General features: G+C 35.4%; 3 protein-coding genes across 3 annotated transcripts; 1 reads left to right on the plus strand and 2 right to left on the minus strand.

Annotated features, from left to right (window-relative positions):
* The first annotated feature begins 977 nt into the window (after window positions 1-977).
* emp1 (epithelial membrane protein 1) lies at window positions 978-5,774 on the plus strand. Its single transcript, XM_053477362.1, has 5 exons — window positions 978-1,070; window positions 1,791-1,897; window positions 2,440-2,548; window positions 3,240-3,380; window positions 4,479-5,774. Exons 2-5 carry the CDS (start codon window positions 1,820-1,822, stop codon window positions 4,637-4,639), a joined length of 489 nt encoding a protein of 162 aa, XP_053333337.1. The 5' UTR covers window positions 978-1,070; window positions 1,791-1,819; the 3' UTR covers window positions 4,640-5,774.
* Window positions 5,775-5,805: 31 nt separating this feature from the next.
* f8a (coagulation factor VIII associated) lies at window positions 5,806-12,000 on the minus strand. Its single transcript, XM_053477145.1, has 12 exons — window positions 11,906-12,000; window positions 11,549-11,595; window positions 11,351-11,423; window positions 9,794-9,953; window positions 8,713-8,781; window positions 8,500-8,620; window positions 8,027-8,119; window positions 7,339-7,403; window positions 6,967-7,048; window positions 6,807-6,853; window positions 6,320-6,375; window positions 5,806-6,209 (listed from the first exon to the last, which is right to left on the minus strand). The coding sequence occupies exons 1-12, from the start codon at window positions 11,962-11,964 to the stop codon at window positions 6,128-6,130; spliced, it is 954 nt and encodes a 317-aa protein (XP_053333120.1). The 5' UTR covers window positions 11,965-12,000; the 3' UTR covers window positions 5,806-6,127.
* A 1,311-nt stretch (window positions 12,001-13,311) lies between these two features.
* On the minus strand, window positions 13,312-21,326 carry si:ch211-243a20.4 (NFAT activation molecule 1). The gene is made up of 6 exons (XM_053477273.1): window positions 21,012-21,326; window positions 16,270-16,554; window positions 15,619-15,731; window positions 14,822-14,926; window positions 14,110-14,202; window positions 13,312-13,707 (listed from the first exon to the last, which is right to left on the minus strand). Exons 1-6 carry the CDS (start codon window positions 21,073-21,075, stop codon window positions 13,651-13,653), a joined length of 717 nt encoding a protein of 238 aa, XP_053333248.1. The 5' UTR covers window positions 21,076-21,326; the 3' UTR covers window positions 13,312-13,650.
* Window positions 21,327-22,735: the final 1,409 nt, after the last annotated feature.

Genomic DNA, 22,735 nt, shown 5'->3' on the forward strand with positions numbered 1-22,735 from the left:
TAAAGGAGTCGTAAAGAAAAAGAACAGAATCGACTGCTTCTGCAGCGGTGTGTGTATGTGGGCACTGTGTGAGAAATGATGATTCAGACTTTGGTTTGTTAGAGAAAAAAAAAGATGAAACAAGTAGGCTATTCATCAGTACATAGTCTAAACAGTGTGTAGGTGTAGAATTTGCTGCTGGGGCCAAAAATCCTAAACAACACCAACATGGATGGATAAAAAGAGATGAGACTGCGTCTTGGATCCTTTAGGGGGTAATAAGTGGACAAAAAAAAAAAAAAAATCCATGTGTCTTTTTAAATGCCATTAGGTAAGTAGGCATGATCACAGAAATGTGTTTTGCAGAGGTTTTGTACAACTTTGTACAAGTTTAAGTGTATTATTTAAATGAGAGAGAGAAAAGGTTTAAATTATAGCATGGTCATAATTTGACTCGTGGCACTGCGTATTTTAGTACTAAATATTATGTATTATACTGTATACAGCTATGGAAGCAGCCATTCCCTGATTTCAGAGACACATTACATATAAAATGCTAGGTATAGGAACATGGTTTATGTACAGAATGTATATTGTATATACACATATAGTGCATTTTCTGTAATGTGTATATATTGCAGTACAGGATTTATTCTCACAGTGTAATCATGTGCTGTCACACACACACACCATTCAGACTGTGCACTTTTCACCAGTTCAGTTGAATGTCAAGAAAATGAAAAAGAATTACATTGTTGCCAAAGCAATTATAGAAGGTGTTACATCATCGATACTATTTATAAACATCAGTCTAGATAAAAGTGAGATGTAAACTGTATTTTTCTATTAGCACCTCTAGTGAGGTCTGAAGTTAGTGCATACTGTATAGTAGCCTAGAGAAGTATGCGGTTTGGGACAGACGTAGTGTTTTATATGGGTGGGGTTTACACTGCAGCAAACGGGACGGGAGGGAGAGAGAGAGAGAGAGAGGACGGAGCGACCGATGTGCAGAGATACGAGACTCTGTCTGAGATGTTGGATCACCAACAAATAAAAACAAGAAATACAGTCAGTGCGTAAATCTCACGCAGGTAACGCGTAATGAAGCCACTATGTCATTTTCTGTAATCAGTGTTTTTTAAAGGGGATGCGATTGTGATTTCAAAGCCGTGCAAACTCCGAATAACGGAGATGACCGAGCAGAAACGGTGCCGAGGCTGATGGGATGACTTCATTAATCCTAATCCGTGTATTAAAATCTGCATGCAGTATGTAGGCTGGCGAATCCCAGGACGAATGGCACTGATGTGTACTGGGTGTTTAATGGCCTTTAATGGCTTGACACGTTATTAGCGTTTATAACGTGCTTCTGATGCCTCTTATGCGTATTGCTCAAAAACTGATTAAAAAGACATCCCTTGATGTGTTAATGTTTGGAGATGGCATCCACTGGGAACAGCTGTCATAAAGATAAATCTTTCAGCACAGCAAAAAAAGAAAAAAAAAATAATGATCATAGATGGATGTGTTGGTCCATCCATTGAGAAGTGTGTATTATTATTATTATTATTATTATTATTATTATTGTTGTTGTTGTTGTGGGACTGGGGATCTGGACGTCTTTTTAGTTACTGAGATTAGGTTCAAGGTTAGAGTTAGGTTTAGCATTTCACAGCTGCATTAATAATTACTATATGTTATTGGACACATGTGTATGCCTCATTTCTGAAGTACTCATCAGCAACTGTGAATAATATCATAATTATATTCGTCTTATATATCACAATGACATGATGTTTCAAATGTTGCAGGTTAAAATTCCACTTCATCCTCTAAGAGTATGTTGAAAGCTTTGACTGGACTTTGCACCCTTCATCTCACAGCTATCTTTTTACTTTTTTGGGCCACTATTGATGATGTAAGTCTTTTTAATGTTCATTTGTATTTATAAGATATTGTTTACCTATAATTGTTCATGGAGAAAGTTTTTCTCTGTCAAATACAATTGTAAGAAGCTGTTTGTGATTTTTAAACAAGAAAGGCAAAAATCATCATGCTTACGTATTTCCTTTGCTTCTGTAGATAAAAAAGAACTAGGCTAAACAACTCTTGAATCTGAGCATGGAAAATAATTCAGATCTAATGTTTTGAGGCTACTGTACATTTGTTATTATATAATACTTTAGTCTAATTCCAGAAAAAAATAACTATATTCAATGGATTTTTGGATAGTTATGAATTCTTCAATTCTCAAAGTGATTCTACTTTTCTTAGAGGGAAACACTTTTTTGCAAGGACCCACATAGAAACTTCAGATGGAGAAGAGTTTAGTTAGATCAATAAATCAAAACGTTTGTTGATGAGATGAAAATAGATTTTTGGAAATTAACAAGTGCACCTTTTCTGACTACAGAATTATCAGTGGGTAATGAGAGAGCTTGCCTTTTTGTCTGTTTCTAGGCTTGGTGGTTTACAAGAACCATGTATACAGATCTGTGGGGGAGATGGGTGATGGAGAAAAATGATGATGTCTGGGTATACATGGACATTCCGACATCTTACCGAAAAGGTGAGCCAAGAAAGACGCTATTTCAAACAAGAAAATATGTGTGTATTTTTCAAGGAACTTATGAGTTTCTCATAATTTTATCTGTAAGTATGAGTGCTGTACCGAAAGTAATGCATAAGTGCATATATAAATCTTTATTAGCTTACACATGTTGGTAGAGTAACTCTTCCTCTATACAAAGGTTCTCCATCACGAGATACACTGGCATCATTGAACCCAACTTACAGTACAGTACAATTCCTCTTTGAAAATCCTCTTTGTTGCAGTTGATGGTCTCCCACTGTACTACAGAATAATTATGGAGATGACACCATTGACAAGAGCTATGTGCATAGATTTAAAGAATGGTAAACCAGCACTAAAGAGCAAACCACACAGTGGGACACCATTAGTTGTGAAAAAACGGGATTTTTAAAGGGTTAGGTTCAATGATGTAAATGCATAGCTTATGATGGAGACTGTACCAGTGTATAGAGGTAAAGTTACTCTACCAACATGTGCAATTTGAACATCCTACTACTGTATGTCGGTGAGTGAAAAAAAAAGTGTTGGCCACTTTTGCATTACTTTTGGTACGGCTGTCATATCTCATCCAAGATCCCAACCCAAAGAGCTCTTATAGAAGCTCATAACTGAACAATTGCAGGCTGATGAAGGTGCTGCATGGAGTTTCTATATTGCTGTTTTCCAGATTACTTGCAGGCAGTGCAGGCCTTTGCAGTGTTGGCCTGCCTCTTTGCTGTCATCTCCCTGTGTGTGTTTCTATTTCAACTGTTTACACTGGGCAAAGGAAAGAGGTTTACAATCTCTGGAGTTCTGCAACTTATGTCATGTAAGTATTTCCTGAGTCAATTTGTTCATACACTGGCTGGCCAAAAAAAGTCACCAATACAGAAGACTTTACAGAAATGAATTATTGGGCTGCATTTAACAAAGGAAACAACTAAGGGATTTGAAATTCCTGAAAGTAGATTAAAAATCTTTCACAATAATGAAACATGGAAGGATAGTGCTGAACCGTCAGCTTTGTGGAAGAAATATGGTTAAAAAAAATCATGAATGGCGATTACTTAAACACCTGAAGTTGCAGCAAAAAACAAAGCTATGTTTAATAGTAAAAGTAAGAGCATTACTGGGACTAAACCACTTTGTGGCCACTTCATGCGGCCAATCAGCCAAAAAGGACTTATTGCCATTAAAGCAATGGAAAAATGGTCAAGTTATCTGGTCAATCTGTATGAGTTCAGATTTGTGTGGCAATAAAACTAAATCAGCTAAAGACAGGAATGACCAGGTTATTAACTCTATGGACTATGAATTCAAATTGTGAAAGAGTGGTTCTGGGAGATGGATTGCGATGGCCATAAGACTCCTGGGATAGGCTCCAGAAAGTGGTATAGATGATGAGTGAGTAAGTAGTTCTGGGAGCATATGGAATCATTTTTACACATGAACTGGCACTACAATCTGTACTGTAGTCAATGCTAAATGTGATTGACTTTTTTTGACCAAGCAGTATAATGTCCATATAAACTAAAACTATACAAATTTCTAAAACCTATTTAAAAAAAATGCAACATTAATCCCAAAATGAAAAATGTTTCAAGTTCGGTAAATGTATTTAAAATAAACATATTATGATCTGGAATTTCCTTCCAGATCAATAATCAATTAATCCATCCATCTTAATAAATGGAAAAATGTGTGTGAGACAGGTAAGAAATCAAAGTCCTACCAGTAAAAGGAACATTACATCTCATTTAGAATTTTTTAATTGCACCTCAAGGAAATTGAACCAAGAGAAATAAAATAAAGCTGCTCATTGTAGGACCAAGTTCACCCCTATTGAGAAACATGGTGGTGGCAGCATTAAACTTTGGAAATTCTGTGGAGAAAAAAAAAAGTTAAAACTGTTCTTTGTTTTTTTCAGGCTTTTGTATTATGGTGGCCCTATCTGTCTATACGGATCACTTCCACAGAGAAGAGAGGGACGGCTGGTATGGCTGGTCGTATATCATGGCTTGGTTCGCCTGGCTGCTAACTCTAATTAATGGTACCATCTACGTAATCCTGCGCAAGAGGGTGGATTAAATCAATGTATCTACAAAAATGGAAGCTGAAGTTAGCAATGGCTAGTTAGCGAAATTGATTATGCTGATAGATTCTTATTGTTTTCATTAGTTAGGCCATTTTTTTCTGATTAAGAAATACTTTAGGTGTAGATACAGACTAAAATGACTTTTAACCAAGAATTTTAAATTGCCAGAAAAGATTATGAATAGCTCAGAAAAAAGTCAAGCCACAATTTGCCAAAAGACATTCAGATTATCATATCAAAAAGTTATGTTAAATTATATACTGTATACATGATGAGCCCTTGTACTCAAAACCCCATGGCCATGTGCAATACTAGATAACCTGAGGTTCTTTAGATTAGAAGAGTGCTTGAGATGCAGGAATGTAATATGAGGTTTGGGCAGAAAAAAAAGGTGTAAATGTTACTATATAGATATAAAAATTCAGAGGTGTGTAAATATACAATATTAATTTAAAATATACAGACAGTGTAAAGATATAGTTTTGAAAGATTACTGATAAAAGAAATAAATTATCTAATGAACATTTGTTCAGAAACACTTATTTGTATCATTTGTAGCACCAAGTGATATTTTTCTGTTTATGTCTTGGCATTTTCTTTTCTTTTATGTAGTATGGTTTATTATATTTGCCAATGAATCACTGCACAAGTCCGGGATCATGACCAACAGAATTCATCAATGTCCATTTCTAGTCTGGTGCTGTAACATTTTGTATATTAAACAGTAAATGCAGTAATGTATCAGCATTTGTTAAACCATACAGAATAAAACATCATCCCAGTTGACAAAGAAATGGTACATCTTTTACCAGGCCTTTGTCATGTTCTTAAGATAACTAATGTTATAAACATTTATTGAATGTTTGCATTTTCATGTTATTACATAGTAAAAAAAAACTGGCTATTGGAGGAGAGGACAGAAGGACACAAGGAAGTACGATTCACTTGATTTAAATAAGAAATTATTGTGAAGCTAGTAAAATATATATGAAAGAATTTAAAGAAAGAGGTTAAATGTATACACAGTTAACTACAGGACGTAATCGGAGCAGTGTGTTTGGGATCACAAGTGTTCAATGTGGATTATGACAAGTCATATGGACAAAGTATGTGTAAAATGTAAATAAAGCCATGTCAATAATCACACTAACATCCAAACATGATTCATTCTTGAATTTATTTACATCAAATGAACAATAAATCCCATGTAACATTAAATACTAAAAATGTAAAATTATTAAAGTGCTATGATCCAAAATGAAACGTAATGGAGGACAAAATATAGGTTCATATCCTGTTCTGTGTGGACTTTACATTTGTCGGCGTTAGGAAATAAATATTCAAAAAGTCATCAAGTGTAATACGAACATTCAGTACCATAGCCTTAGTACTGCCATTCTGTAATGCATGGTGCAATCGTGATGCGCCAGGCAGTGTAAGTGGACACTGAGTGATTTCATATAGCTGTATGTAGGTCGGAACTAAACCCCCTGTCCAGAGGGGCAGATTCTTTCCTGCACAACAAGATGTAGGAGATGATTCTGTTCAGCAGAGAGGTGAGGCCTGCATAAAGAGAGAGGAAGGGGTGGGGAAACGACATGTATAAAAATTTTTTATTTTTTTTAACAACCAGAAAAAAATAAAAAGAAATTGAGAATCTTTAACCAACTCACCACAGTTCTGTCTGGAGAGATTTAAGAGATTCAATGTCTTTTTCCTGACATGCCATCTACAAAACAAGCAGAATGTTAAAGAGTTTGTTGTGTTTTTGTTGTGTTTCATTAAAAAAAAAAGTAAATGGGTTATTGGGAGAAGTTGCTTCTAATGACCACTAGAGTGCACTTGTCTTTTACGTTTAAACCAAATTTACAGCCGAAAACATAAGCAAACAATTTGTCCCAGTTTTACTTAAACACCACTCATATGTACACGACAAACTGGGACAAAGTGTCCCCCTAAATTATTATTTTTTTGAGCCATATGTATTGATAATTTAGCAGAAAAGTGCAGAATTGCAAGCGACTATGAAAACTATAAAATATATTCACATATCCCATAGATTTTATTTTCTTCAAATGTAGTCCATAAAAGTAAAATTATGAAACTTGGTCATTTATATTTCAAAAGTACTGGCAGAGATGAAGCAGTAACGTGACCTACCACCACAGACTGCAGCAGGAGGAAGACATCTTCTGCAAGGAAGTTAACTACAGAGGCAGAAACATGTACATGTTCAGCCAGTGTAAACGTCTCATCAACAATATGACTAGATCTTCATAATTACAACAGTTACAATACATCACTCAAACAACAGTCTTACCTTGACTGTGCGAGTCAAAAGACTCCCAGGCATACCTCTCTAGCGTCTGTGCATGCTCAGGAAGTAGCTTCTGTGGGGGAGGCTGACGAAGATAAATGCACATAAATATACATACAGACCAATTAAATACAATCAATTTACTCAGCATTTTGATTTTAAGAGTGACATAAGAGCACAGAATTAAAAATATGGTTAAAATGCACAAAACTTATGAAACAAATTTTCAAAGCAGTGAAACTGACAGCTAAAGATACCAACTCAAAATGGTTAAACTGACCTAGGTTAGTAATCTGACTAATAAATCAGCAAAATATTATGTTGATTTTTCCCCCTTTTTAAGCGACTTTATCAAAGACTAATGTTAGGGCCTACCTCAAGCAACATGAGCAGAAGCACTCTGGAGATTTCACACTTTGCTACTATATCCATAAACGCACCTGAGGAAGTAAATAAGGTTAGTCATAAGCTACACTTACAGGGTCAGCATTTCTTCATTATGATTGAAAATATCCTGATTAGAGATTCCAGCTTGACTTTTTACATAGAAGCTGATCTGATAAGATATGTTTACATGCTCAAAATATTTAGTTACTTAGTTGGATAGATATATAGCTCAATAGATAGACAGATTTATTACATTTTGTTTATAAATCTGTCTGTTTTAATCTTTAATAATCCCAAAGGGAAATTGTATTGTTACAGCAATGTTAGGGCTAACATGCTCAGAAAGAATATATTTATTTAAAGAAGAGAGAGACAATCAGACAATGATTATAGATAGTATAGATTATGAAAGGTTTACACCACCTCAATCTGATTAAAAATGTGTTTTGATTCTGAGCACACACTCCGCAGTGTTTCTAATAAGTAATCATGTGTGTGATGATGCAAGTATAACATGACTGCCATGGATCATTTTACTGCAAAATTAGCTTCCCATTCCACAGAATACTCATGGTATCCATCCCATCCTCATTCCTGTTTTGCTATACTGTAGTGCGAATAGATCCCTCTTATGGAAAGTCTTCTTCATGCTAAGCCCAGTTTACTGTGAGCTTACCGACTGGGGTATTTGTGCCAGGAAGCTGCAGTCCTCTTTCCTGACACATGGCCTGCATTTCTGAAAGGACAGCCAGCGCCCCATCATAATCACCTGTAAATCAAACAGCACATTATTTTTTTGGCAACTGATTAAAAATAATAATAATAATTTGTATACACACTTTTTTTTTTTTTTGAGAGTGATAGTTTTCTATGAGAGGGGTTCAAGTCAAACCAGGTCTTTTTATTGTGCAGAATAACTAACCACATTTATAAGAGTAAAAATTGCTTGCTAGAGAGTAAAAATCGCCTGCTACACTCATACACTAATCCTAGTGTTTCACTTGTGCTTGGATACCCCACGACCTCCCAGGAACTCCCTTAAAGGCTTAAACATGTAGTGGCTTGAAGCGAGGTCAGGACTGTAGACTGTTAGTATAATATATATTCCAATGACACAATGGCAAACATGTTCTATGTTAGTGTACTTACGACTTAGTATTTTGCAGGAAGCCATCTCCCCCAAAGACAACAAAGCCTCGATGGGCATCTGTGCCTGAAGTTCTGCAGCTCTCTGAAAGTGAACGATAGCCTCTCCGGGCTTATTCATCTCCTGAACACATATCATATACACAAATGATGGGCCTGCACATATCCTCTCAAAACAAACAGTCTTTACACAGATGTCCAGTTAATGATTCTTGCCTTGAGCGCTTTTCCGAGTTCAAGGGAGAGACTGGCAGCCATGACCGGCTGATTCATTTCAATATAAACCTGCAAAGCATTACAGAATATCCTAATAATTAAAACGAAATCTCTTATATTCATCCCTGGTGTAGAAATGTTAAAAGCCTAGCATACAGTGAAACCTGGGATTGCGAGTAACGCGGTTTGCGAGTGTTCCAGAAGACGAAAGATTTAAGTTAATTTTAACGAACAAGTCTTGGTTTATGAGTACCAAGTATCATGCATCACGCATGCGCTTCATGTTTTGACGCCAAGTGTCACATGATCACAACAGAGCCAACGGTTTTTCCCCCTCTTGCGCTGCGGAATTGTGGCTAAGACCCTTCTGGGTCTTAGTGCGCGTCTCTTACTGGTATAATCAACATCCATACACACATATACCGTTTACTATAGCACTGTAACCACATGTGTGTGCGTAAAACATATTTTATTTTGTGTCTATATGCATGTGTGTACAGTGCGCATGTAAAGCAAAAGCAAGTCTCATTAGAGAGGTTAAAAATCCATTTTCTCTCTCTTTATCAGCCGGCTCTTTGTATCTGTGTGCGCGTCATTGGACACCGTGCCCCACACAAACAACTTTCACCTTCACAGACACACGCTCTTTCTCTCTGCTCTACACAGAAACACTGCTCTGTTGCGATTCTTTCCAAAGGTAAAGTGCAGGTTAATTTGTTTTATTCTTTTACTTTACTGCAGTGATTCCGTTAGTGTGTCGCTCAATCAGGTGTCAGAGAAATTTCTTGTTTATTTTTTAGATGAAACAGTGCTTCCATTGTGTGTGAGAAAAGAGTTTATTTTTACTTTTTTTTTTTTTAAAGGTAAAGTGAAGGTAAATAATTTTTATGTATTTATTTTTTGGGGGCTATGGAACGAATAATTCGAGTTTCCATTATTTCTTATGGGAAAATTTGGTTTGGTTTACAGGTGTTTTGAAATATGAGCCTGTTTTTGGAACAAATTATGCTCATAATCCAAGGTTCCACTGTTTCTGTTTAAGGCTTCGTTTGTGAATAAAACCAGAAAACAGAAAGGTTACCTTTATGGCAAAACTGTAGCAGTTGAGTGCTGCCTGCAGATGCTCATCAAAGCCTGGGGCTTGCAGAGCTCGGGTCTCTTGCTCAGACGCAAGAAAAAGTCGTGCAGCATCAGTTAGAGCCAGAGCCTCTCCTGGAGCATTGAAGAGAGTTTGCTCACACCTAGGGGGAGAAAAAGATATCCGTGTCAAATTTGACATAGCATGCAGAGAGCAACAAGTACACATGCAATCTAAATGACTAAGCATCCTACTACATGAGATGTGATTTACCTGTTCAGTGCATTGTGTTTCCAGCACTTTAAAAAATTCTGCAACTTTTTTACTACAATTCTATAAAATGCCAAATAAAAGTTATAAAAAATGTTCTTTTACTCATGTTATGTGTTGAAATCTTTTTTTAATCTAAAACAAACATTAACTGAATTTAAAAATCTTCTTAATGTATTCCATTAAAGCATTAATCTCTGATGATATATTTAATTTGTATTATATATACACATCATATTGGCAAAAGTATTCGCTAGCCTGCATTTTCATGTAAACTTGAGTAACATCCAATTCCTAATCCATAGCGTTTATGATGTTGGCCCACCCTTTGCCATTATAACGGCTCCAACTCTTCTGCAAAGGCTTTCCACAGGGTAAATCAAACATTGTGTTTAAGGGACATTTTTGACCATTCTTTATGGACCTTGCTTTGCCACTGGTGCGCAGTCATGTTCAAACAGGAAGGGACCATCCATAAAATTGTCTAAAATGTCTTGGTATGCTAAAGCATTAAGAGTTTCTTCCACTGGAACTCCTGACTGTGCACCAGTGCACAAAGCAAGGTCTATAAGAACATAGATGAGCAAGTTTGGTGTAGAAGAACTTGGCTGGTCTGCACCTCAACCCTGGTGATGGGAAGTTTTAATCATTTTAGTGATTTGGTTCTTTCAAATTTGCTTATCAAAATGAGTGAAGCTTTTTTGGGTCATTTCATTCATTTTTTTCTTTTGATTAGAAATAAAATAAAATGACCCCCAACACATCTAAATACACAAATTTTGGCTATAATCCAGTAGAAAATGAACAAATCACCCTTCGAGACTACTCATTCTTCTAAGTCATGTTAAAGACTCGTTCAAAAAGAACGACCCATCACTAGTCAGCCAGATAGAACACGTTTGGGGTGAATTAGAGCAGAGTCTGCGAGCCAGGCCTTCTCGTCCAACATTGTTGTTGTTGTTGGTCTTTCCGCTGCTCCCGGCAAGGGGTCGCCATAGCGGAATACCCAGTCCGCACTACAACTTGGCACAGGCCAGATGCCGTTCCTGACGCAACCCTCCTATTTTTTTTATCCGGGCTTGGGACCGGCACTGCATTTAGTGGCTGGGAATCGAACCCGGGCCTTCCGCATGGCAGACGAAACACCTACCTTTTTGAAGCTGTTATAGCAGCAAAGGGTGGACCAACATCATAAGATTAAGAATCTGATGTTACTGAAGTTCGTACGCATGTGAAGGCGGGAGAGCGAATACTTTTGGAGCGAATTCCTCTCTCTATGTGAATACTCACCGAGCCATGGCCAAATTACAGAAGGCTGCATACTGAAGGCAGTCCTGCTGCTTCAGCTCTTTAGCTAACTGACCTGCACACAGATATTTTTTTTTATTAAACCAAATACTGTTTTAAAATAAGTTAGGCAGCATATATTCTATACACCTTTAAAATATGTAATGAATGGGTTTGCATGGGTTAGCTGGTGCAACTCACCAAACTGCTCACTTGCTTCTGCAACATTGGGCTTTCGTAGAAAACGTCTTAATAAAAACACAAATCATCACACAACTTTAACGTATCTACCAAGAATAAATAAATGTTACAACACTCATACAGAGTAAAAAAAACAAGCGCCTATTGTTAAACTAGCTAAAATATATACAGAGATGTAATTTAATTAAGTATATTCACAGCTGGAAAACAAAAACATCTAGCAAAAAGCTAGCTAGACTAGCCTTGGTAGATACCAGTCGACCACATATTTCTGTTTCAACTGAACATTTGTTATATGACATTAGCCACTTGTTAAACTATTCTGCATGGAATATCATGAAAAAGGCTAAGCCTTACTTCTTTAGCTTGTTTGACACTGCTCGATAACGCGTCAGGAAATCTCCCTCCGCCGCCATTGTTGGTACAAGTTAACGATTCCTAAATCCTGTGTTCCTATTGGCTACGAAGTCACGCTGGTACATTCTGATTGGTTAGAATTACGCCCTCTTCAGCGAATAACGTAGGAAACGTAAGGACGCCGCATTAGCCGCTGTCTTACGTCAAAGCCACCGCCATATTGAGAGAGGCCACCTTTATTCTAAATCCAGTGGGATTGTAGGGAGAGATGCTGATGGCTGTAATTCGCTTTATTTTTAAATGTGTTTTTACAAAATGTGCATTTTTACAGGCGTTATGCATTATGCGTCCATGAATGTCCCAGATGAATGCAAATCAACGAGCACAGTTGGTAATTTTTATGAACTGGTAATATTGTGCACCTTAAAAAATTATATCATGAAAAGATTATTTAAAAAATAGATTCTACATTCATTATATGTAATGTGAAATATTTCAAGCTTTTTTGTTATAATTTAGATTATTGTTGTTTTCCTGCTTTAAGAAAAAAAACTCTAGTATTTTAAAATAATAAAAATATTCCCTAAGATCAAACAAAAAATACATAATATAGAAATTCTGATTTTTATTTTTCGCTCAATATTTGAAGAAATTTTGTTATTGAAGATCAGGTTGCTTTGATAGTCCCCTTTATCTTAGCTGTATTTTTGGGGCGGGTGTTTCTCATCCTCCTCTTGAAAATACACCATAGCTTCTCCATGTGGTTCAGGTCAGATGAATTGGTCAGCCTGAAGGTAGGCAGGTGTGTCATTGCCCAAGTATACAGTCAAGAGACAACTTTATAAATTAAATAAAAACACTTTACAAAAAGGTGCAAACCATTGGTAATGCTTAATATTACCCTTTGCCTGGAAACATTAACAGATGCTTTGGACTGATGAAACCAAAATTATATTGATGATGGGAAGAAAAAATGTATGGAGAGGGAAAGGAAAAATTCATGATCCAACGCATTCAATGTCATCTGTCAAACATGGTGGAGGCAGTGTTATGGCATGGGCATGCTTGGCTGCCAATGAAACCAGGTGATGACCCTACTGCTCAGATTTAGCCAGATGCTACAAAACTGATAGGAAGCTGCTTCATAATGCAGATGGATAATGATCCAAATCATATAGTGAAATCTAATCAAGAGTTTCTCAAGGCAAAGAAATGGGATACTCTTTAATGGCCAAGCCAGTCACCTGGTCTCTACCCAATAAGGCAATGTTGACATTTGAGTGTTTCATTTCAAATTCAGTGATTTTTCTGTGTAATCCATCAATTAAAACATATATACATATTCAGATATTCCATTTCTGTTTTATTTTTTTGACTGAAAATAATCTGCAGACACAAACTGGCCTTGGTTCACTCAGTAGTAGATGTTTGAAAATACTTAGTTACACTTTTACTTTAACAACATATACTATACACACCAAAATGACCTAAAAATCAGATACAAAATATTTACTATTCATTCAGTCTGAATGAAATGAAAGTTAACTTCAGAAGAATGTTTATGGAGTTTATGCATTTTTATTGACACCTTCTGTATGTACAAAATTGCTTATTAGTTTATGCAAAAACAGACATGTACACATTATACACAAATGGCAGACATATACACATGAACCGAACGTTTATTATGTGTATAGTGTTTACAGATATTTAAAAGATATACATTATATACAAATACTATTTAATCATAGGTTTTCATAAACTGATTCAAATATCCCCTCCTCTCCCGTTGAAGGCTTGGCCTAAAAATAAACATAGCAAATGTTTCAGAAGAACAGAAAAACCATTCAAACCATTAAAAACAATACTACAAATTTAGATTTATTGGGACAGTTTTGTATTTTCATATAAGTTTTATTTACCTAAATAACACAAAACACCAAACACATGGTACATTTAGGAAATTCTGAATAGGACTACTATGCACTTTGTATGTTAAGGAAAAATGTTTAGACCTTATTCTAAAGTGGATTTACTACTATTTAGATAAAACTGACAAACTATTTAATTGATACTCTATCAGGCTTATTTACTGCAAGGGATTAGTAGGACAGGTTTTAACCTTTTCTTGCAGCAAATAAATTATTCCAAGTTTAACTGTTCTGATTTCCATGAATTCAGACTGATTTTAGATTTCAGCCTACCTTTTTCTTTGACGTTTGGCTCTCTGTCCTTGCTCTTCTCTCCTCATCCACATTCAGCACATCATAAACAGAGACAGTTGTTTGATCGAGTGTCTGGGAAAATGAGCAAGAATGATAAATCTTACATTTTACATGCATGATGGAAGATTTTTTTTTATTTTGTTAATGGTTTAATTTTGGTTTAAATAAAAAAAATCATTTATGGTTTTTCATTTGTCTTCTTGTGGGATATTACTGTGCAGAGTGCTTCCCTATCAGGAACAATTCCCAATACAAAGATATTCAGAAGCTAAAAACCATTAATTATCCAGTAACTCCAGTAACGTCTTTTTTTTTAAAATATACTGTAGAGTGAACATTTTAAAACTGAGACAACGAGCAATTCTATTCATATAGTTTTGGTGTGTTGAGACATTTTGGAGGGAGAACGAGCTGCTCTGCAAAATAAAAATTCAGATGCTGGGTCAGCAGTTTTGGAATGTGAATTCCTGTTTTTGAAGCACGAAAAGGCAACTGAGAGTAAGCTTAAAATTTGTGGTTTTATACCTTATATAATTAGTTCATCTGGTGGGCTCTGAATCGTGATATCAATATGAGATCCTGATTATATTTCCTATTAATTTTAATAAAATCTGGGTTGGGATTGGTCAGAATTAAGCAGATGAGACAAAACGCAGAGTATGAAAACAATGTAGCGGTAAAACAGGCTTACTGTGTACACTGAATCGGACATGTCTCCTTCTTCTGTTGCAACTGTGTTCCTCTTTCTTTTTTCGGCCTTTGCTTCATTTTTATCTCCTTCAAATGGTGGATGATTCTAAAAGAAATATTGCATTCAAGCACTTTAAAAGTACAGCATTGTTTTAAGGAACTGTATTAAAGTTTATACAGTATATACTGTACAGTATCATATGTAATATAGTTGTGTAAAATAACTTGCAGTCGAAAACGGTTAATATGATAATGAGATTGTGATTGGGTCTACTGTACTCTGCTTTAATGCCAGTGACACTGTCATTTTACATTGTATTGCAAACAGTAATTTTGTTAACAAAGACTTTGTAGTATTCATTTGTTGACACATGACAGTTTGATTGAAACAGAAAAAGTATTAAAAGAGTATTAGTTTTTTTGTAACAAAAAAGAATTAGAGAACAGAGGAAGTTGTGTTTTGCGGTTTCCCTTTAACAATCTGCATGTTTTTGTCTCTTTAAGTCATGAGGAAGTTTATAGCTGTGATAACAGGAATTAATATCATGCTTCACAGTAAATATAACTACTGTATAAATGGATTAAATGTACACATTTCTAATTCCATATAACAGCACCCTCTGATTGTTGATTCTTTTCTTATACTGTATATCATTCCCCAAAGTGTTTTAATAGTTGATGATGACTAACATATTATTTCAACAATAATAAAAAAATATTAAAAGGTAAAAAAATATTTTTAAGTTTTAGTTTAGCTTTAAAGAGTTGTAACATCATGATTGCATCTAAAAATATCACCTTGTACCACTTGAAGATATAAACTGATCCAGTGATACTGAGGGACAGCAGAACAATGATAATAACTGCCAATGAGATAATCAAAGTCTCTGTATCTGCCTGATAGCCCATGTCTGAAAATGAAAGAAAGAACGTTAGAAAAACAGACAGTGAGACAGAACAGTGGATGTTGTAAAACTGGCCCCTGAAAGTAGTTCAACTTCGGAAACACTAATGTTGCTTAACAGGCAATGCTAATGAGTCAGCTCATTTACTTTCTGGTTTATAAGATGTTTGTCTCCTGAGCATTATTTTATTATTTATCCATCATATTTCCAAAACATATTTTTACACATATAAATGTGTTCATTAAAATCTCATGGAAATCTGATTTGAAGATAGAAAAGTTACAGGTGAATCTTAAATGCACATATTCCTGCTAAATACAAAAATAGTGAACAAAACTGTAAAATCCAGGCTCCATTTTTTTATTTGATATACTGTATGTAACATCATTGATAACAGTCAATACCAACTTTTGATCGCTTAGCAATTCAGTATTAAATTTTACACATTGTTTTATGACTGAAACCAAAACTGATGGAATTACCAATATGTAAATGAGGTCAGGTCTGAATTGTCTGAGTTGCACAACAACTCCTGCTTACTCACCTCGTACAAGAACAACCCAATACACTTTCTCTTTCTGGTATTGGAAGTAATATTCTCCAGAGCATGAGCTGTTATTCATGATGATATTTGGTGACAATTTTATTGGTAATGGATTAGAAGAAGGATTTTCAGTAAATGCATGTTTCCATATTTGTTTTCCAGTACTGTTTTGGTAACAGAAGATGTCTGTTCTGGAGCTGTTAGCTAGGATGGTGACCTCAAGTTGGTGGATGAGTTTTTCTCCTGCTAGTGCCACACTGGTTCGGCTCTTGAGAGTGAGGATGGCTAAAAGAAAAAAAAAAACACACAGAGAAATACATTGATGAAGTGTTTGAAAGAACTCCAGATTCCACTGGCTTAAAACCAGTTTTTATGTTTCCCCACAAATAAAAAGGACCATCTTATCTTATATTAATGCAGGTAGGGAGGTTTTTTAAAACCAGGTTCATTAGAAGAGTTTATAGGCCTTTTTACTTTTAAATGCACAGCCTAGCACTATGACAATTGTAAATAAATACACCCTCAAATATAACAGTCGGTGTAGAATATGATATACTGGCAATATATTGATGAATTTTCTTTTTAAGCATTGCAATTGTTTATTTATTCTTATTGTTTAATATAGGCATTTTTAAACTGTCAATTACGTAAAAGAGTTTAACACCAGAGCCACTTTCAATATTGGCCTTCCAGTACACCTTCAATGGCCCTTTCCCTTAATGGAAAAACAGCCTAGTTTCAGCAGTGATGATGAAATGAAGCAGGCAGTCTGATCATGGCCTAGTGTAGCAGGGGATTATATAGAGAAATACAGGGATTTTTACTCTCATAACTGTGTTATTTTAGTCTGTTTACAATCAAAAGTCCTGGTTTGACTTGAACGACCTTTAACATAATGGAAAATCTTGGCTGTATATACAGAATGCACCATAAAGTACAGGATAAAACAAATTTGCTAAAGTGAAAAACAATGCTAACTGTCAAATGTATATATTGTTGATCTACTGTGAGGTTAAATAAAAACATATGTCTGGCAAACTATTATATGATGTTTTAACACTCAGTCTTATCTTAGAGGTACATTTCAGTCCTTTGATAACTCGAGCCTTATCACTAGCATAGACTTTCCACCATCGGCTCTCACGTTTTTGTTGAAATAAATGCTGATTACAATAATTCTGTAAAGTTTGTTTTGCTTCCCTTTTTATTTAATTTTGATAATGTTGTCTTTTGCTGTCTCTACAGCACTAGTGCATAAATAGTGACTAATTTGACAACTGTTGTTTATATTGTCTAAAATCGATTTTTATATTAGAAAGGTTTTTTAAATACCTGCAGATAAATTTATTTTGCACTAAAATGATAATAGTGACATTCGTTCTTGACATACAATTTTAAATCACATATAAAACAAAATACAGCACAACAGAATATCTGTGACATGATACACGTGGTTAAGTCTCTGCCACTCAGGACATATCATGAATCTTATCATAAAAAAATAAAACAAAAAACAATATATTTATAACAAATATTTTAAATGCAGTTATGTCTTTTGTAAAACCCACATTTTCATTATTTTGGGCTGTCCGACTGAAATAAGTTGCTGTGACATCCAGTGGGCTTTTTGGGACCTCCACACAAAGAGGAAACTCTTTAAACTGACTAAATTTGTGTGTGTAACGACTGCATGAAGATGTTGAAATGCTGTTTTGTCCCATGCAAAGATCTGCGTGTATTATTAACTATTTCAAGCTCAAGACTGCCAAAGCTCTAGTAGTCATGAAGTGATTAGCCATTTTGCATGCTTACTAAAACTGGTGCTATTCAAAACTAGTTTGAAAAAATTTATATTCATGGGAATCTTGATAGCACTAAGGACCTTTGCATCTTGTACTCTAAATTAGGAAATATGATGTGCATCAAGTAAATTTAATATTTATTGTATAATATTTTATTTAACATTTATTTCACAGTATTATACTAGCTGAGATAAAATGCTCATTACTCAAACACCTGTTTCACCAACAGGGTCTCATCTTCCACTTTTTTATTAAATAGCCTCTTTTATTTTTGTCAGCAGGAAACTAAGCTTTGACCTAGTCTGTTTTGACATCTCCATACACAGAAACTGTCCTGCAGTGGAAAACCACAGACAGAATAGCCCGTAAAATGGTGGGTGGTTTGGTTTTAGTCACATGCGAGAGCTCTACAGAGGTCATCTGAGTGAAATACAGTGGAACCTCGAATTACGAGCACAATTCGTTCCGGAAGTGGGCTCGTATTCCAAAACACTCGTAAACCAAATTAAAATTTTCCATAAGAAATAATGGAAACTTAAATTATTCGTTCTACAGCCCCAAAAAAGTGTTTACTCAAAAAAAAAAAAAAACCATAAAAATAATTAATACAAAATATAAAGTAAAAATAAAACAAATTAAGATGCACTTTACCTTTCAAAAAAGTAAAAAATAAATCCTGGAAAATAAGTGTTTCTGTTTGTGCACGCAGACGCTGTGTATGTGCGTGTATGTGTGTATGTGTGAGGCTAAAGTAAGTGAGACTTTCAGCCCCTTCTGTCTCCCCTCCTCATCTTACACATTAAAACTTTCTCCTCTCGTTTAAACACACACATTAACGGAAAGACTGTTGTTCTCTTCTAAATTATTAAAGCTTCTCCGCTTTATTTTAATGTTGCGCGCGGCAGCGTAACAGCACGTTAATTCATGCTTGTGTAATGATGAGATGGACAAACTGGTCGATGCCCGTTCTTTTATTTGCTGCATTGTCAGGTTATAGTACAAACTTTCGGGTGGATCCTCCACTTAAATCCAACAAAAAAAAAAATACGGAAGAACAGAACTCACGCTCTATATCCTAGCTTACATCTCGCATTTGCATTCGCACACACCAGACACAATTACCCACAATGCATCACCAGCACTGGACTACACTTTCATAAACAGCGGTCATAAATCAACGTCTCTCTCCCACTACACTGTTTTATCTGAAAATTAGCAATAAACATCGCTAATGACGCTCGTGTGAGCACAAACTAACAGAATCAATGCTGTAAAGTAAAAGACAAATGAACCAGCACCTTACCTCTGAAAAGATTTGCGAGTTTCTTCGGAGAGCAGAGTGTGTGTCCTTTAACTTAATTTTTGTGCGCGTGTGTGTTTGTGATGGGGGTTCACACACAAACACACACACAAATACACACACCGCGATGAGGAAGAAAATAGATTTTTTAATCTCTGTATTGAGAATTTCTTTTGCTTTACTCGCGTGCAAGAAACAGTACATTCACTGTACCCCTGCGCTTACAAACATAAAATAAAATATGTTTTACACACACACGTGGTCACAGTGTTATAGTAAACAGTACACGCATGCACAGATGTTGATTATACCAGTAAGAGATGAGCACTAAGACCCAGCAGGGGAGACAATTCCACAGCGCAAGAAAGAGAAAAACTGTTGGCTTAGTTGTGATCACGTGACGCTCAGCGTCAAAACAAGAAGCGCATGCGTGAAACATGATACTTGGTGCTCGTAAACCAAGACAATGCTCATTTGTCAAGTCAAAATTGATAAAAAATCTTTGCTCATCTTGCGGAACACTCGTAAACCGTGTTACTCGTAATCCGAGGTTCCACTGTAAGTCATTTCAGGATTTATGGTGTAATACTTTGACAATGGTCAACATAGTGTTTGTTACTTACTGTAGCTAACCTGAATGTAATCAGCTTTGAACAAAGGATAAAAACATTTGCAATTTTTTTATGGAGATATACAGGTTTTCTGGTGATAGAACATGTTGCATGTTAAATATTACAGTACCAACACAAACCGCATCTTGTGTAAAATGAATAAATAAATAAATAAAAACACAAAAAAGTGCTTATTGTCTAGAGTGTTTTAAATTTGGTAAGGACTAATAATGTCTTTTGTAATTATTTAAAACAGTAAAATAAATCACATGGGGTTGGTGATTAGCAAAAATATCAATATTCTATCTTGATGATTTCACAATACACGACACTTGTCAGTCAGATAGTAATGCATAAAGCACAAGTTGTCTGTCATTTTATGTAAATTGTATGTAATAAGTAATGACAGAAGGATGTACAGTATATGTATATACAGCACCTGTCAAAAGATTAAACAGAATTTCTTTTATTCCATGGTCTTTTCTGGTTTTTCTTTCTTTCTACATTGCAAAATAGAATTTGTAATATTCTCCTTTGAACAGTTAATAAGCAAGACCAAAATGTATCTCTGCTATATAGGCAAAGTTCATTTCGAGTTACCAGCCTCAGAAATCACCAACAAATGAACATCACCTCAGAGTTGGGATAAGATGAAGATTTTACAGAGTATAAGTAGCAGACAATGTATAGTAGCCTTCATCACGGCTCTAATCCGAGGTGATCTTACAGTAGATGGTGATTTCTGAGGCTTCTAGTTCCAAATGAACTTCTCCTCTGCAGCATTGGTACGTTTTGGTCTTGCTTTCCTGGGATGGACTTCATGAGAGACAATTTCATTATTGTGCTTACTAGGATTGTAAATGCACTTAACAATACTTGTCTTGCAAGAACTATTCAAGAACAGCTGACCTTGTATACTGTATATATGCAAACTGTATATGTACATACAATATACAGTTTATAAACACACAAAAGCTGGACTAGACATTGAAATCACTGTAACCAAAAAAAAAAAATCACTGTACATACCTTCACTCTTATTACAGCAACACCACAGAAAGATGGAGAACACTCCAAATTGTGTTGTAAACATCTTGTTGTTCAAATCCCAGTTACTGTATAATTGTATGCAAAAAAATATCTTAAATGACCTAAATGGCTGCTTGTCAAACAGTCTCGTGGTCAAACAGTCTGTAAACGGTGTAATGACAGAAGGATGTGACTATAAAGTTTACAGGAAGTTGTGTCAAAACGCTTAAAATCCTGAGGCTTTAAAATTTCCCACATTTCATACTCTCTTAGCCCTATACCTATACTCTTAGCAAAATCCTCAGCACTCATTTGGGCTTTTCTCTTTCAGTCTCAATGTAATAAGACTTTATTCTTTTAATATCTCAGAGTCCCGCTGAAATATTTCCTATTTCTTTTCCCCCTTTGTCATCATGCTTCCTTATTTTTGCTGCTTCTATGTTGGTGCAGGGCCACATGACTGGTTTCGGCATATTAATGCTAGAAATTATGGAGTGTAGGAGGTGGCACAGTAATGGTTAGCACTGTAAGCCTCCAGGGTCGAAGGTTTGATTGTTGTCTTGGGTCTGTGTGTGAAGATTTCATGTTCTTCCCCTGCTTGATGGGTTTCCTCTTTGCTGCTTTGGTTTCTTCCCCAAAACAGGCAGATTATAATTGCTATGCGCGAAATGTCCGAAGTGTACTGTACCATGCCTTTGCCCAAAGTCTACCAGGCCACCCGTGAACCTGTACAGGATAAGCAGTAAAGAAAATAAACTATGGAATTTAATGTAAATATGAAGATGCATGGTAACAAAGTTTTGTGTACTGTAACACCCCTCAGTCACAAGTCCTTTAAATGGTTACTTAAAAAAACAAACAAAAAAACAACATGGTTCAGGCATGAGGTGAAACAATGCAAATGAAGATGCTGTTCTGAATTCAACCACTAGGTGGCACCAGCGCATTAACTCAGAAATATAAAAGGTACAAGATTCCAAAGAGCCTGTAATGAAGCAAAAATATAAACAACAATCTAAGACACACAGATCTAGCCTATATCTTCACAATTTGTATTATTTACTTCTAAGTGATTTCATGATTTTTCCATACACAGTGTGTATACATTTTATTCATCTTTTAATACAATTTACATGTGATCACACTTTTATAGCTGAATGTTGTGGACGTTAGTTTTTTTTTTTTTTTTTTATCAATTATATTATAACAGCTATAAATAGTCATTTTATTCACTGCTCCTCCTTCATGAAATGAATTAGTTTCAAAAAAGCACCTTTTATAGGCACATTATAACCAATTGGAATAGAGTCTTTACTAATGCTTTGATAATAACTTATGTTTGTGCTAAAAAATATATATAGGTAAAAGTACATTAAACAGGACACTTTTATATGCACTCAGTGCATACATTATTAGTAGAATTTGTAGAAACATCTACAAATGAATGCAGATATTCAATCTAAGAGAAACTTTTTGACATTCATGTCCTTGTCATACCCTGCCTGGGTTGCCATTATGTAGAAAAATCTACATCAAGCAAAGAAAAAACAGCAAGGAGATTACTGGAATTGGCTTATGAACCGTCCAACACATCATCATTATAACCTGGAAGGATATTGCTGAACTGTTAACTTCACTAAAGAAATGTAGGGGGAAAACATGAATGACTGTGATCAAAGATTACTTAAATGTGATGTTACACTGTACAAAAAAAATCACAGGAG

The sequence above is a fragment of the Clarias gariepinus genome, chromosome 18 (genome assembly GCF_024256425.1).
Source record: "Clarias gariepinus isolate MV-2021 ecotype Netherlands chromosome 18, CGAR_prim_01v2, whole genome shotgun sequence".
NCBI classification, from domain to species: domain Eukaryota; kingdom Metazoa; phylum Chordata; class Actinopteri; order Siluriformes; family Clariidae; genus Clarias; species Clarias gariepinus.

Coding starts and splice junctions, on each gene's coding strand:
- si:ch211-243a20.4 (XM_053477273.1), bottom strand. CDS start 21,075: ATGTTTACAACACAATTTGGAGTGTTCTCCATCTTTCTGTGGTGTTGC. Junction 14,203..14,821: donor TGTCCGATTCAGTGTACACA/GTAAGCCTGTTT, acceptor TCATTTTCCCAG/ACACTCGATCAAACAACTGT. Junction 13,708..14,109: donor GCCAAACGTCAAAGAAAAAG/GTAGGCTGAAAT, acceptor GTTTATTTTTAG/GCCAAGCCTTCAACGGGAGA.
- emp1 (XM_053477362.1), top strand. CDS start 1,820: ATGTTGAAAGCTTTGACTGGACTTTGCACCCTTCATCTCACAGCTATC. Junction 2,549..3,239: donor TCCGACATCTTACCGAAAAG/GTGAGCCAAGAA, acceptor GCTGTTTTCCAG/ATTACTTGCAGGCAGTGCAG. Junction 3,381..4,478: donor AGTTCTGCAACTTATGTCAT/GTAAGTATTTCC, acceptor TGTTTTTTTCAG/GCTTTTGTATTATGGTGGCC.
- f8a (XM_053477145.1), bottom strand. CDS start 11,964: ATGGCGGCGGAGGGAGATTTCCTGACGCGTTATCGAGCAGTGTCAAAC. Junction 7,404..8,026: donor TGGCACAAATACCCCAGTCG/GTAAGCTCACAG, acceptor TTACTTCCTCAG/GTGCGTTTATGGATATAGTA. Junction 6,376..6,806: donor TCCTGCTGCAGTCTGTGGTG/GTAGGTCACGTT, acceptor CTTGTTTTGTAG/ATGGCATGTCAGGAAAAAGA.